The 15,927-nt window shown below is 40.5% G+C and overlaps 1 protein-coding gene across 1 annotated transcript in view; it reads left to right on the top strand.

Moving 5' to 3' along the window:
- The window catches only part of HERC2 (HECT and RLD domain containing E3 ubiquitin protein ligase 2), a 242,029-nt gene that overhangs the window by 859 nt on the left and 225,243 nt on the right, over nucleotides 1-15,927 (top strand). The window contains exon 2 of the mRNA XM_068968361.1: nucleotides 11,254-11,368. Within this exon, the coding sequence (XP_068824462.1) occupies nucleotides 11,254-11,368 (115 nt within the window). The remainder of the gene's footprint in view (nucleotides 1-11,253; nucleotides 11,369-15,927) is intronic.

Raw genomic sequence — 15,927 nt, 5'->3', positions numbered from 1 at the left:
GCAAGTCATGTATTCTGTAAGCAGTTGATCTTAGACACTTGAAGTGAAGCATTATTACCCCTCTTTTTTAATATTTATGTATTTATTTATAATATTTATTATTTATTTGACTGCCCTGGGTCTTAGTTGTGGTATGTGGGACTTTTAGTTGTGGCATGTTAACTCTTTAGTTCCAGCATGTGGGATCTAGTTCTCTGACCAGGGATCAAACTGGGGCCCCCTGCATTGGCAGTGCAGAGTCTTAGACACTGGGCCCCCAAGGAAGTCCTTAAATTTTTTTAAAAGTGTTGAGTATTAGTTGGTGGCAGAGCTAAATGTTAAGAACTGTGTTGTGGATGATGGAATTGTTATTAATGGCATAGTGTTAGATAAGAAAATCAAGAAGAATTGGGTTAAGAATTGGCATAGTAGTAACTTTTTTTTCCCAGCAGGATTGGGGGAGGTGAGAGATGGATAATTTTTTATTGATGACATCCAGACAAACTGACTTTAAGAACTGTCTCTTTTTTTTTTGGGGGGGGGTGGCTAGAACTGTCTTTTTATAAAACTTAATTGAAGTAAAGAACTTTACGTGATGAAGTTTCTTTTTTGTTAGCAATCATAATCGAATAACTGCTTAATATGAGTTTTAGCATCTTGATCTAAAATGAGTTTAATGGTGAGTTGAGTGCCTATGATGAGTTAAAAAAAAATATACCACTCATACCATCAAGTGCTTACCATTTTACTTTTGATTTATTTAGTGTAATATAAAGTGTTTCGTGCTTCTTAGACGTTTGAATACTATACAGAAATCTTCCAAACTCCTAGGAATAAGTGACAAGACTTAGATTTTGGATTGTGCATCAGAGTCAAAATGTGGTATGGTTACTGAAGCTATGAGAAAAATGTGAAAATAGTGTGAAAAAAGTGATTGCTGACCTTGGTTTTATAGAATTTTTCCAGTGTTGCTTATTAAATGTGAGGAATGAATCTTGTTTTACCCTAAGGAATTTGAAAAGACCCTGAGGCTGGGAAAGATTGAGGGCAGGAGAAGGGGATGACAGAGGATGAGATGGTTGGGTGGCATCACTGACTCGATGGACATGGGTTTGGGTAGACTCTGGGAGCTGGTGATCGACAGGGAGGCCTGGTGTGGTGCGGTTCATGGGGTTGCAAAGAGTCGGACACGACTGAGTGACTGAACTGAACTGAAGGAATAACTTAGATGTTGTTTACTCTTTGGAATCCTTCCTGAAGACAAATGCAGTCTTACTGCTAACAGGCCTATAAGATGCAGGCCTTATGCTGACAGGTTTTACCCTTATCTAGTTGGGGATGTCTCTTCCACCTGGAGTGAGAAGTATCCTGTTCCTTAGGTAGGGCTTTTGTATTGGGAACAGGATTGATACCAGGTTAATGAATAGTATGTGGGGTAGAAACATGTTTCTTAGTCATAAGGTTTAGCAAATATATTTTCTGTGGCTATTTTTATTTGAAATGCCCTTGAGGTTTTTAGTGATTTTTGAAAGGAAAAGTTTTTGGAGACTGAAAAATTTTAACATGTATTATGGAGGATATAGACACTAATCCTAGACTTTCTCCATCAGAGATATTTAGATGCCTCAAGCCTGGGGCCTTGCAACCAGTTGCCTCTAATGGAGTGCCCATTATATGAGAGGCACATATCTGGTTTTTATACATATAGTGCTTCTTGTTTCTTCAGTTTTTTTTCCTGGTTGTTTTTGGAGTTCCGTTATTTGTCATATTTTCCTTCACAATTCTCTTGAGGAAGCAACAAAAAAGAGAGCTCAGAAGTGTTTTTTACATTTGTTACATAATCACTGCCATTATCATTTTTATATTTACAGTTAAATCCTGTCTTTTGTGATTGGTAGTTTTTTTTGGTGAACCAAAGAGTCATTTAAGGGAAAGAACTGTAAAAATAGTACATAATCCCTTAAAAACATTTTATTTTTGAAAGATATATGCATTTGCTAATCTTGATGTAAGGTTAAAGGTGTGTCTTGGAGCATGGGGTCAGGAATGGCATTATCCTGCTCTTTTTTGCATAAGCTATACTCAAATGAATCTCCTCCAGTTTCTATTTTTGGGTTCTTTGAAGTGAAACATGAAATTAGATATGTGTGAGGCAATTTTTAAAACTTTTTGTCTTGAAATATTAATAGACTCACAGAAAGTTGCAAATGAAGTACAGAGGTCACTGTATACTCTTCTCCCAGCCTCCCTCAGTGTTACAGTGTTACAGTCTTAGGTGCAGTGTTAAAACCAGGAAACTGACATTGCTGTAATAATGTGTGCCTAGTTCTGTGCCATTTTATTGTATGTGTCTATTTATCTAACCATCAAAATTGAGATCCAGAAGTGTTCCATCACTACAAACATCTCCCTCCTGCTGTCCCTCTGTATTCACACTTAACTTCCTCTACCATCTCTGACCCCTGGCAAGCACTAATTTGTTCTCCATCTCCATAATTTTGTCATTTTGAGAATTTCATGTGGTATGTGACCTTGTGAAATTAGCTTTGTTCATTTGGTATAATGCTTTTGAGGCCCATCAAATTTGTTAAGTATATCAATAATTCAACTCAGATTAAAATTTTCTTTTCTTCTAATCATCAATTTAAAATGATTCAGCATAAAAATTAGCTTTTAAAATTAAACTTGTCACTTTATGTTTGGAAATACCAGTAGATTAACAAATGTAAACATGAACATCTTGGTAATTTCTAATCTCAGGTTTTTCAGTTGACAGATGATATGTAGAAATAAAAGAATGTTGTAGGGACTTCCTGGTGCTCTAGTGGTTAAGACTGTGCTTCCAATGCAGAGGTCACAGGTTCAGTCCCTGGTTGGGGAACTAAGATCCCACATGCCATATGGCTTGGCCAAAGTAAAAAAAGAATGTTGTAAATACAAGGTATTTGCTTGATTGAAAGGTAACATACTTGATTTTCATAATGACTTTTCTTATTCGTGAGTTTGGGAGGCTGCAGTTCATGGGGTTGCAAAAGTCAGACACGACTAAGCGACTTCCCTTTGGTTATTTGTATCTTTTCTGTATTTTGGATGTATTTCGTCAGATTTATATATTTAATTAGTCTTTTTCTTGTAGCTTTGGGTCTTGGAAAAGACTAATAATAATTATAAAAGGAAGAAAATGAGTTTATTATCAGATGTGACAACAGGCCTTATGTAGAAGAAAGCTGAGTAACATATTTAAGGCATTCAAGTAAAGAAAATGTGAACCAAGGATTTTATGGTCCAGCAAAATAAAGTAAAAAAAAAAACAGAAACAAAATTCCAAATGAATGTGTAAATAAAGATTTAATAAACTTAAAAAAAAAACCCAAAAAACTATTTTTCAGGTAAAAAAGGACACAGACTTATCAATGAGTAGGAGCTCAGAAAATATTGTTTCCATGAGGCCTTCCTGAGGAAGTGAATAGAGACTAAAGATGTTTAGATGACTGCATGACTATAGATTAACATGAAGACTGGTGGTTGGTATCAGACCTATAGTTACGGATAGGACCCAGAGTAAATGAGTTTTATAAAGGATGGAACATAGCATGTAACAGTAGTATGCTTAGACATAGTGGGTTAGACTAGAACTGTTCTGCAGTGTCTAATCTAGTTAATCGTGTGCACTGAAGTTTTTACTTTAGGTCCTGATTTCTGTCTTCCATTTTACTTGTCATCATGTTCATACTTTCCTCTGTCAGTATATGAAACATCTCTATAGTGGAGCTTTTAACAGTCTTGTCTGCTAATTCCATCACCCCTATTGTTTCTGTGTTTATTTTGATTGATTTCATCATTTCTGTTGATGTATTGCTCTGGTTATAGGATATGTTTGCATGCTTGTTAATTTTTTTATTGAATGTTGCGAAGAGTCAGACATGACTGAGTGACTTCACTTTCACTTTCATACATTGGAGACGGAAATGGCAACCCACTCCAGTATTCTTGCCTGGAGAATCCCAGGGACAGAGGAGCCTGCTGGGGTGCCATCTGTGGGGTCGCACAGAGTCGGACACGACTGAAGCGACTTAGCAGCAGCAGCAGCAGTTTGTAAATAAATATGTTATCCTGTGCTAGATTTTGTTTTATTCTCTTGAAGAGCTGTAGTTTTGTCTGACATGCTTGTAAGTTACTTGGAATTAATTGGTCTATTAAAAGATTGAGCCTAAGGTTTGTTTGGGCTGATCCAGCACAGCCTTTAACCTTGGCCTGTTTATCTGCCTCATTTAGGCAGTGTCCTTCTTAGGACTCTGTCTAATGCTTGGTGTGTTGGGAGGTCTTTCTGTTCTGGTTGGTGGAAACAGGCTTTTCCTAGACTGTGAATATTGATTGGGGTTCTGCCTGCTCTGTTTTAGTGCCGCTTTGCCCATTCTGGGTAGTGTTCTCAACCTGTACCCTGATCATTACCCAGCTAGAGTCTCAAGGAGGCTCCTCTGTCCAGCTCCAGAGATCATTCTCTCTGCAGCCAACTTCCTCTCCTGTATTCTTGTCATTTTGACCTGCTTACAGGCAATCTGCTCCTCCTTTCAGCAAGACTTCTGGGTTCTATTTGGGTTCCTCTTTCCTGTGCTACAGTCTGGAATCTGCTTCTAGGCATTAAGCTTGGGCTCTTACTTCATTGTTGCCCTTCACAGGAATCACAGATCACACTGGATCTTTTGCCCGGTGTTGGAAAACAGTTGTTTGATATATTCGGTCTGGCTTTCTACCAGAGATGTAATTACTAAAGAAGTTAATTCTTCACAGGTGGGAGAACAGGCCTTCCCAATCTGATCTCATTTATTGACATTTTGATTTTAGATTTGTATTTTTTGTTTTAGAAATTCCGCATTTTCGTATGACTGCATTTTATTGAGGTGTAATTATATTTAGTAAAATGCATCTATTTTAAAGATTTACTTATTTATTTTCTGATAAGTCTGATTCCTGGTTGCTGTGCACGTGCCTTCTCTAGTTGCAGTGAGCAGGGGCTACTCTTCGTTGCAGTGCGTGGGCTTCTCATTTTGGTGACTTCACTTGTGGCAGAGCACAGGCTCTGGTCATGCGGGCTCAGTGGTTGTGGCTCTCGGACTCCAGAACACAGGCTCCATAGTTGTGGCACATGGGATCTTCCCTGAGCAGAGATCGAATTGATTGAACCCATATCCCATGCATTGGCAGGTGGATTCTTAACCACTGGACCACCAGGAAAACCCGAAAATGCATCTGTTGTTATGTTGAGTTTGAAGTGTTTTGGCAGTTTGCTTAACTGCCACGTTAGGAACTTTTCTGTAGTTTCCAGTTCTCTGTTGAAATTGTTAACATGACCTTTTAATTGCTTGGACACATCAAACCTTGTGCAACCTTTTTTGATTCCTCCACTGCATCTTCTGTTCCCTCTGGATTGATACCCCAGCATGCCTGTGGGCCACCCTTTTATTCCTGTTCTTAGATGTAATGTCACACAACAGGGCGTAGGTTTTGGCTTCCCAGCCACCTGCCATGGAGCTGTAGGTGGCAAAGTCTGGAAAGTGGAGGAGAGCAGAAACTCATTTTCCATGAGGTGAACATGCACTACTTGGTAAAGAGAGGTAAGGGAACTGGCTGTTTTAGTCTCCCTCTCCCTGCTTTTTTCCCCTCTTTGGATGGTTCTGTGGTTTCTTCTTGCAAACTTTGGTTAAGAGCCCCACTGCCTAGTGAATGTGCCTGCAGCACATCTTGGAGTGGGGACTAGTGCAGTAAAACAGGAGTCAGCAAACTTTTTTCTAAAGGCCCAGATTGTAAATATTTCTGTGGGCCATATGTTGTCTATAACAGCTGCTCACCTCTGCTGTTGTCATGTGAAAGTAGCTACAGATAGTACATAAAACAAGTGTATAGTGGTAGGCCCAGAAACTTTATGGATACTGAAATTTGAATGTCATAATTTTCATGGGTCATGAAATACAGTTTTCTTCTCTTGATTGTTTCAACCATTGAGACATGTAAAAGCCACTCTTAGCTTGAGGGCTGAGAATCATAAAATCAGATTGTGGGCCAGATTTGGCCTCTGAGCTGGGCCTTAATTTGCTGATTTCTATAGTAACTTGCTATGTCCCCTCACTGCCCTGGGCTGGTACCTTCCAGGGAAAGCATCACTACTTTAGTCCATTACTTAGGCTTTCCTTTTTAGGGCAAAGTCTATGTCTGTGTTTCTGTTTCCTGGATCTACTCTTGATTTGATTATGCTGACTTCCATTTTTATTTATTTATTTATTTTCCATTTTTTTTAGTTACGTAGTCTTATCTTTGGAGAAGGCAATGGCACCCCACTCCCGTACTCTTGCCTGGAAAATCCCGTGGATGGAGGAGCCTGGTAGGCTGCAGTCCATGGGGTCGCTAGGAGTCGGACACAACTGAGCGACTTCACTTTCACTTTTCACTTTTAGGCATCGGAGAAGGAAATGGCAGCCCACTCCAGTGTTCTTGCCTGGAGAATCTCAGGGACAGCGGAGCCTGGTGGGTTCCTGTCCATGGGGTCGCACAGGGTCGTACACGACTGAAGCGACTTAGCAGCAGCAGCAGCAGTCTTATCTTACCCATTATTAGTTTTGAGTTCTAGGTATTATGTGTGAAAAATTGTTGTGGTCATTTGAGACCCTGGATAATGATCTCTTCTCCAGAGAGAATCTGTCAAGCTAGTAACACTAGTGACTGCAGGTTACTGCAGAGCAGTATGGAGCTGTGATGCTTCAGAGCGGGGCTCCTGCCAGTCTGCTCGCACTTTGCCCGTGCTTCTGTGTATGTGGCCCTTGGAGGTTCTGTTCAAGGTATGGCATGTTTACCAGGCTTCTCCCCTGTGAGGACCAGGGCTTCGTCCTTTCTCAGCAGCCCCACTGAGGTCTGCTTGGTCTCAGCTCTGCTTGCAGAGTTGGCAGGAGCCTCGGGAGGCAGTCTTCAGCCCCTTGGGCTGTTCTCTCCCGGGTCTTAGGTTTGCTCTTCCTTGCTGCCTTGATATCTTCAATCTGATATACTTTATGTTTCCTTGTGACTTTTCCAGAATTTGTTTCTTTTCTAGAACTTGTTGTTCTTAAATTTTTTTGGAATTGATAGGTTATCCTGTGTTCAGCAGGTGTTTAGAAGATATTTTTCTGCAAGGCTAAGAAAAAAGCTAGACATCTTTATAGTCATCTGCAAATATTTGAACAGATCACATTTCAAAAATATTTTAAAGTTAGAAAAAAATAAATATCTAAACTATAAGTTAATGCCATTTATTTCATTGGGCACATATTCTATTTTGAATTATATTGTATAATTACATAGTTCTGATAGGTTATCCTGTGTTCAACAGGTGTTTAGAAGGTATTTTTCTGCAAGGCTAAGAAAAAAGCTAGATATCTTTATAGTTACCTGCAAATATTTGAACAGATCACATTTCAGAAATATTTTAAAGTTAGAAAGAAATAAATATCTAAACTATAAGTTAATGCAGTTTATTTCATTGGCCACATTCTATTTTGAATTATATTGCATAATTACACAGTTCTGAAGTGATCATGTTAATAGTTACCTTAAAAGACCTCTTGCCCAATTCTGTTTGGTTTTCAAATATTGTGGCCCCTTCAGTGGCTCCCCCAGGCCTCCTTACTGCACCTGTTGGTTCATGTTGATGAGAAGAAAACAAGCTGGAGAGTTTGGCCTCTTCCCCCAAACTCTGATGACCTTGGTGATCTTGGTCAGGTAATTGAACTGCCAAGTTTTAGTTACTATCCCTCAAAACTGGCCCTGTTACTACCCCCTGCCTTGTTGGCTTCTTTTCAGGATGAAAATGCCTTTACCTGTTATATCATTTTAGAGGTATGAGGTAAGATGATAAGAGAAAATTGGTAAAGGGTCCTCAGAATGAATAATACTAATTAGAGGTATCTGGATTCTGTATGAAAAAAGTTAAAATTTAAGAACTATGTTGTTACCCATTGGGAATGTTTTTGTAAATTATCTACTAAAAAGGTCAGGATTTTTTTTTAAATTTATTTTTGGTTGTGCTGGATCTTCATTGCTGCTTGGGCTTTTCTCTAGTTGTGGCAGGTGGGATTTACTCTCTAGTTGGGGTGTGTGGACATCTCGTTGTGGTGGCTTCTCTGGTTTCAGAGCACCAGCTGTCAGTGCACTCAGTGGTTGCTGCTTCTGGGCTCTAGAGCACAAGCTCAGTAGCATTGTGGTGCATTAGTTGCTCCGCATGATGTAGGGTCTTCCTGGCTCAGGAATTAAACCCATGTCTCCCATTTAGGGATTCTTTACCACGGAGCCAACAGGGAAGCCCCAAAACAAGCTATTTATAGACTGTTGCAGAAATACTCTTACACTGACACATTTAAGTGAATTGTATTGTTTGTGTATGCTGTTTTTCCAGTGCCATGATTGTTTCCCAGGTTGTTTCTCCCTGGGATCCTGTGCTTTCCACTGTGATCCCAGTGCCTTGGAATGCTCTCCTAGGGACTTCTTCTCTGCCTTTCACAGTCCAACTCTTTCAAGCCTTCTTCCAGGGAAGCTTGCTTTGTTACCTTAGCAATGTTCCCTCCTTCCTTGAATCCTTTCAGATGCCTGAATCATTGTGGTTTGTGTGGTGGTTACTCGAGTTCATATCCCCGGCTCCCTAGGAGGCTTTTACAGTGGGTATCCCTCTAGACACCCAGTTTCTACCTTCTGCCCAGCTTCTGCCCTGCCCCCATCCTTCGCAACACTACTAAAGTGATGAGAGAAAGAAAGGACGATAGTGATGATTCTTGTCTTCATGTAAACTCAGCTTCCTCGGCCTGTTCTTTAATAACTGTATCATCCCCAGCCACCCTGGGGTAATCCTAGTGGGCCGTCAGGGCTGAGGACCCTCCCTCCTTGGGTGTGGGCATCTTCTCCAGGTCTGCAGCCCATATCCTGATGACTTCCAGGTTTGAGTCTCTAGCCCTGACCCCTCTGCTAAGATCGGAATTTGTGTTTGCAGTACATGTGTATTGTGTGTATGTGTGTGTGTGTGTGCACGGGGAGAGGATCTCCATGTTTATGTTCAGTAGTTGGTGAGAGTATCAGTGGTTAAAACTGAGCTAATTCTCTCATTTTGATTCTGTTCTCTACCTTGTTTTTCACATCTGATCTGTCCCATTTGATCTGAAGTGTCTTAAATACTCTTTTTTGTCTTGACTTAGGCTGTCATCCTCTTTTCTCTGTGTTTGGCTTCTTCCTCTGTCCTCGTCCACTGCTCTGACACTGAATTATGACTGGATGTGTGGTCAGTTATTTCCTGGAGCCCCCAAAGGTGGCCTGTAACTGCTCGAGTGCAGCATACATGGGGCTGTTTAGTCCAGTCATTGTTTGATTCCCAGCCTGTGTGGCCACGTGGGCCTGGACTGAGCCCAGGGAGAGGTCTTAGGTTCCTCCTCTTAGCCAGGTCAGCAGGTGAGCCAGACCTTTCCATCCTTTGTTAAAACAGCAGGGGCCCTGAATGTTTGTGGCTCACTTTTTAGAAGTATTTACTTCTCCCTCTGCCAGTTGATACTTTTGCCAACAGTCATATATTTTGGTCCTAAGCATGTTTATGGCAGTTGTCTCATTTAGTGATGTGAACAAATATGAGTGCTGAGAGAAAGTTGTTGCTCTATGAGAACTAAGTCGGTTGCCAAATTGGTTTTCTATTGCTGTGTAACAAGTCAACCAGAAAATGTATCAGCTTAAAACAACTCTATGTACTCTGCTCCTTTTCTCTGTGGGTCAGGAGTCTGGCTATGGCTTAGCTGGGTCTTCTGCTTTAGGACTCACAGGCTGCAGTCAGGGTGCTGACCAGTTTGCATTCTCATCTAGGGTTTTATTGGTGTCCTTGTTGGCAGAATTCAGTTTGTGGGACTGTGGAACTGAGTTGTGGGCTCCTAGAAGACACCCCTGTCCGTAGGCTGCTCATGGCAGTGGTTGTGGAGAGTGTCTCTTTTGGACGGTCCCATCCTCTTAAGGGCTTTTACCTCACATGACCCTAGGATAATTTTCCTTTTGATTGACTAGACATCAGCTGATGTGAGACCTTAATTATATATGAGAAATTCCTTCACATTTGCCACAGAAAGGAACAAAACCTAGTCCAGGTGTGATGTCCTCTCCTGTATTCAGAGGTCCTGCCCAAACTCAGAGAGAGGATTACGCAGGATGTGTGTGTGCCAGGGGTTAAGAATCTTTAGGGCATCTTAGATTTCCCTACTACACATTGCTTGGGTAAAACTGAGATGCTTAAAAAAATTACTTGTATAGGTTAGGAAAGAGAGAATTGATAAGGATTGGGGGAGATGTCTTGCAAATCTAGAATTGTGTACTAAGATTGTTCACAAAGTACCCTTCAGTTCTTGGTGAGTCTGGAAATAGTGAATGCTTCATGAGAGTGGTGTATGCGGGATTGATGACAAGGAACAAGCTAGTGGACTTGTGAGCAAAGAAAAGGCCCTGGCCTTCCATTGAAGGATGGTTAACAGATGTGTTTGTTTTAAAGTGTCTTGTCTGTCTGAGAAGAGGGTTTCTACTGTACCTGCAGTTTTCAGAATGGATGCTTTCCTTGGGTGGTCACTGTGCCCTGACCCTTGGTCACGACTGCTTGCTCTGGGAAACCTTTTCTGACTCCCAAATGTGGACAGCCAAGAGCACTTTTTGTGAGAATGTTATTTTGTCTTTGAATACCAGTATGGGCTCCTGTTTTTATTTACTATTTCAGTCTAATACCTTTGTTATATATTTTGCTGTTCAAAATTATTCTGTTTGGCCAGTGGAGGAGTTCCTATCAGGCTTTGAGCAGCTTTTTTTGGTGCAAACCTAAATATTCCTGGCTCACTATCAAAGTTATATTTGGATTAACCTCCAGGTTATTCAAGGGTGAAGTATAGTTTTCTTAATAAACAGGTTAACTTGCATGTAAGGTAAACTCAAAATCTTGCTTTCATTCACCTCTCTTGCCTCCTACCTATGTTCCCCTTCCTATAAGTGATCATATTATTTGTTACTGACTTATCTTTCCAGAGCATGTGCCCACATGTGTCTTTTATCTTGTATCTTAAGTAAAACTTAGTATGTAAAATATTATGCATGGTACCTTGTTCACTTAATTGTGTACCTTGGGACAGTTTTCATTAAATGTTGGATGACTGAATAGTAAGTGAGATTTTTTTTTCACATTATTCTTTAAGAATTGCATTGTGAGTGTGATCACTCTGAATTTATTTTATTTATCATTACCAGCTTGCATTCACAAGAGATGGACTCTGTGGTCTGTGGAATGAAATGGTTAAAGATGGAGAAATTGTATATACTGGGACAGAACTATCACAGAATGGAGAGCTTCCTCCTAGAAAAGGTAAGGGCCTTTAACTAATATTTTTCATTTTTTTAAGACCTTTATAAATTGAATTCTATAGAAATTTTGGATTGTGCTGTATCGACAGGAGTGTGCCTGAGTATAACTCTGAAGTTTTGCTTTCACTTTGGAAATGCCTAAATGATAATTAATATTAAGTGCTTCCTGAATTTTGTTGTTCTACCCAGACTGAAGGCCTTTTAATTGCAGAGCCACCTGCTGTGGTGTCCTTCCTCTGATGTCTCATTTGCAGCTTCTGGGAACTCCACTTATTGTTTTCTTCTAAATTTTGAAGTATACCTTGCTTTGGCTAACTATAAATTGTGGTTTTTATGAGGTTGAGTGGAAATAGTATTCTGAAATTTTTCCAGCATGACTATTCTGTGCGTGTGTGTGTGTGTGCGTGCGCGTGCATGCGCACGCTCAGTCATGTCTGACTCTTTGCGACTCCCTGGGCTGCAGCCTGGGAGTCTCCTCTGTCTATGGGACTTTCCAGGCAGGAAGACTGGAATGGGTTACCATTGTTTTCTCCAGGGGGTCTTCCTGACCTAGGTATTGAACCCTGTCTCTTGAGTTTCATGCATTGCTAGGTGGTCTTCTCCACTGCATTACCTGGGAAACCCCTGTGACTATCCTGTGGGAGTGTATAAAACACTTTTTGGGAGCCTTTGGCCTTTGGACTTTTATTGTATTTGTCTGTGCAGGGAAATATCAGTGAACACTCTTGTTGGGCATAGGATTATGAAAACGCAGTGAAGTCTGTTGTTCTTGTCTTTGGCTGTGAATCAGAATCACTGTTTAGGCTTTAAAAAGAAATGGATGCCTGTACCCACCCCAAACCTGTAGAATCTGAACAACCCTACTTGAGACCCACTGCTGAAGTTTATTAGTCCTGCTGTTTGAAAATCATCAGGATGGATAAAGTTATTTTAGAAAGTAGTGGGACTTCCCTGGCTGTCCAGTGGATAGGACTTCACCTTCTGATGCAGGGGGTATGGGTTCAATCCCTGCTTGGAGAGCCTCATGCTTGCAGCCAAAAACCAAAACATAAAAGGGAAGCAATATTGTAACAAATTAAAGAAAGGCTTTAAAAATGGTCCACATTTAAAAAAGAAAAAAGAAAGTAGTTACTTTTCATAGAATGAATTAGAATAGTGTCCACTTGAAAATACATTGGCAAAACAATATATCTTTTCAGTTACAGTGTCTAGCAGAGTGAGCTCAGTTTTTTCCTGCTATTTTACTGTGAAAACTTTCATGCTCCCACAACAACTGACAGGTCTGTACAGTGAGCCCCTGCACACTCATCCCTGGATCATACTAATCTATCCTCTGTCCACTGGTGCATCTTACCTGACTCTGTTAGATACTTCATGCATATTATTAACAAGATTGACTTCAATGTAGCTGTTTGTCTTTAGGGCAGAACTTACCCATAATAAAATATATGTTTTGAGTTTCCTGTTCCATAAGTTTCAACAGACATAATCAGTGTAACCACCCACTCACTGGTACTCCCACTTCGAAGGTTCTCACGTGCCCCTTACTGGCTCTGTCCTGCTCTCTCTACTCATAGGCAACCACTGATCTGATCTTTTTCTGTCGTGGATTGGTTTTGCCTGTTCTAGACTTTCATGTAAATAGTATCATGTAATCACGTTACATGCTTGTTTCAGTTTGTAATGATTTATTAGTTTTAGTAGTTCATTCTGTATACTTTTAAAGTTTTTGTGCCTTTTCGTCCTATCCTTCCAGTATTAATGCATTAAAACATACTTAAAACGTTTTTTGTGAAATACTCGTTCTAAAAGATACTCTGAGAAAAACTAATTATATGGAAAAATTCAAAGTCTATTTCTTACTCATTACATTTCATGACTATTTGTTGTTCTTTGTTTTTTTAAAAATTTGTGGTTAGAAAGCAAAGTGTAGGGCCTCGCTGATGTATCAGTGGTAAAGAATCCTGCTGCCAATGCAGGAGACATGGGTTTGATCCCATGTCCGAGAAGATCCCCTATGCCACAGAGCAACTAAGCCTGTGCACCAAAACTAGAGTCTGGGAGCTGCAGCTACTGAAGGCCGCATGCCCCAGAGCCCAGGCTCTGCCAGAGAAGCTGCTGAGATGAGAAGCCCTCACCCTGCAGCTAGAGAGTAGTGCCCGCTCGCCGCATCCAGAGAAAGCCTGTGGACACCAACAGGGACCCAGAACGGCCAAAAGTAAATAAATTTAAAAAAATAAAAGAAAGTGAAGTGTAATTGTTCTTTATGTAGGTCCCAAATTAATAGTTTTTTTCTTGACATTCGGTAAAAGTTATTGTATAAGTTATGGTATATGCTTTTTGTTAAGAGAGAATATTTTTTTAATAGATAGATTTATACACCTAATTTCATTTTTAAGACCGTGGTCTTTTTTTTGGGGGGAGAGGGGCGCTGCATTATATAGCAGCTTGTGGGACCTTAGTTCTCCAACCAGGTTTCAAACCAAGGCCCCTGGCAGGGAAACTGCAGAGTCTTAACCACTGGACTTTCAGGGTATTCCCAAGACTGTGTACATTATTTTGTTGTTCAGTCAGTAAGACCTGTCTGACTCTTTGCAACCCCATGGACTGCAGCATGTCAGGTTTCCCTGCCCTTCATCTGTCTCCCAGAGTTTGCTCCGATTCACGTCTATTGAGTTAGTGGTGCTATCTTAACCTTCTCATCTTCTGCTGCCCTCTTCCTTTTGAATTCAGTCTTTCCCAGCATCAGGGTCTTTTCCAATGAGTCGGCTCTTTGCATCAGGTGGCCAAAGTTTTGAAGCTTAAGCATCAGTCCTTCCAATGAATTTTCAGGATTGATATCCTATAGGATTGACTGGTTGGATCTCCTTGCAGTTGAAGGGACTCTCCAGAGGCTTCTCTAGAACCACAATTCGAAAGCATCCATTCTTTGGCACTCAGCCTTCTTGATGGGCCAACTCTCATATCCATACATGACTACTGGAAAAACCATAGCTTTGATTTTACAGAGCTTAAGTGATATCTCTGCTTTTTAGTATGCTGTCTACGTTTGACATTACTTTCCTTCTAGGGAACAAACATCTTTGAATTTCATGGCTGCAGTCACCATTCATAGTAATTTTGGAGTCCAGGAAAATAAAATCTGTCACTGCTTCAACTCTTTTCACTTCTGTTGGCTATGAAGTTACAGGACTGGATGCTATGATCTTAGTTTTTTGAATGTTGAGTTTCAAGCTAGCTTTTTCACTCTGCTCTTTCACCTTCATCAAGAGGCTCTTCAGTTCCTCTTCACTTTCTGCTGTTAGAGTAATATCATTCACACAGCTGAGATTGTAGATATTTCTCCCAGCAATCTTAATTCCATTCTGTGATTTATCCAGCCCAGCATTTTGCATGATGTACTCTACATAGACGTTAAATAAACAGGGTGACAGTATATAGCCTTGTTTTACTCCTTTCCCAATTTTGAACCAGTTCCTTGTCCAGTTCTGTTTCTTTTTCACCCGTGTACAGGTTTCTCAGGATCCAGGTAAAGTGGTCTGATATTCCCCCTTCGTGGATCATAACCTTTTCATGGTGAAGAAACTTGAATAACTCAGTGAAGCTGTAAGCCATGCGGTACAGGGCCACCTGAGACAGGCAGGTCATAATGAAGAATTCTGACAAAACGTGGTCCACTGAAGCAGGGAATGGCTAACCACTCCAGTATTTTTGCCACAAGAACCCCATGAACAGTATGAAAAGGCAAAAAGATATGACACTGGAAGATGATGCCCCAGGTTAGAAGGTGTCCAGTATGCTACTGGGCAAGAGCAGAAGGCAATTAGTAATAGCTCTAGAAAGAATGAAGCATTTGGGCCAAAGCTGAAATGACTTTCATTTCAACTGTGGATGTATCTGGTGGTGAAAGTAAAGTCCAGTGCTGTAAAGGACAATATTGCATTGTAACCTGGAATGTTAGATCTGTGAATCAGAGTAAATTGGAGGTGCTTAAGCAGGAGATGGCAAGAATGAGCATTGACATCTTAAAGCAATCAGTGAGCTAAAATGAACAGAAATGGGTGAATTTAATTCAGATGATTATTATATCTACTACTGTGGGCAAGAAACCTTTCGAAGAAACGGAGTAGCCCTCATAGTCAACAAAAGAGTCCAAAATGCAGTATTTGGATGCAGTCTCAAAAATGACAGAATGATCTTGGTTTGTTTTCCAAGGCAAACCATTCAACATCACAGTAAACTGAAGTCTATATCCTAACCCCCTTGATGCCAAAGACGCTGAAGTCGACCGGTACTTTGAAGACCTACAAGACCTTCTGTAACTAACATCAAAAAAAGAGTCATTCTTTTGTCCTTTGCACATAGAGGATTGGAATTCAAAAGAAGGAAGTCAAAGGATACCCAGAATAACAGGCAGGTTTGGCCTTGGAATATAAAATGAATCAGAGCAAACACTAACACACTGATCATAGTAAACACCCTTTTTCAATGACCCAAGAGATGACTCTACACATGGACTTCACCAGAGGTCAATACCGAAATCAGATTGATTATGTCCTT

Source organism: Capricornis sumatraensis, chromosome 3 (genome assembly GCF_032405125.1).
Source record: "Capricornis sumatraensis isolate serow.1 chromosome 3, serow.2, whole genome shotgun sequence".
Lineage (NCBI taxonomy): Eukaryota > Metazoa > Chordata > Mammalia > Artiodactyla > Bovidae > Capricornis > Capricornis sumatraensis.
The sequence above is the reverse complement of the archived record's forward strand: the minus strand, read 5'-3'. Positions and strand labels throughout refer to the sequence as shown.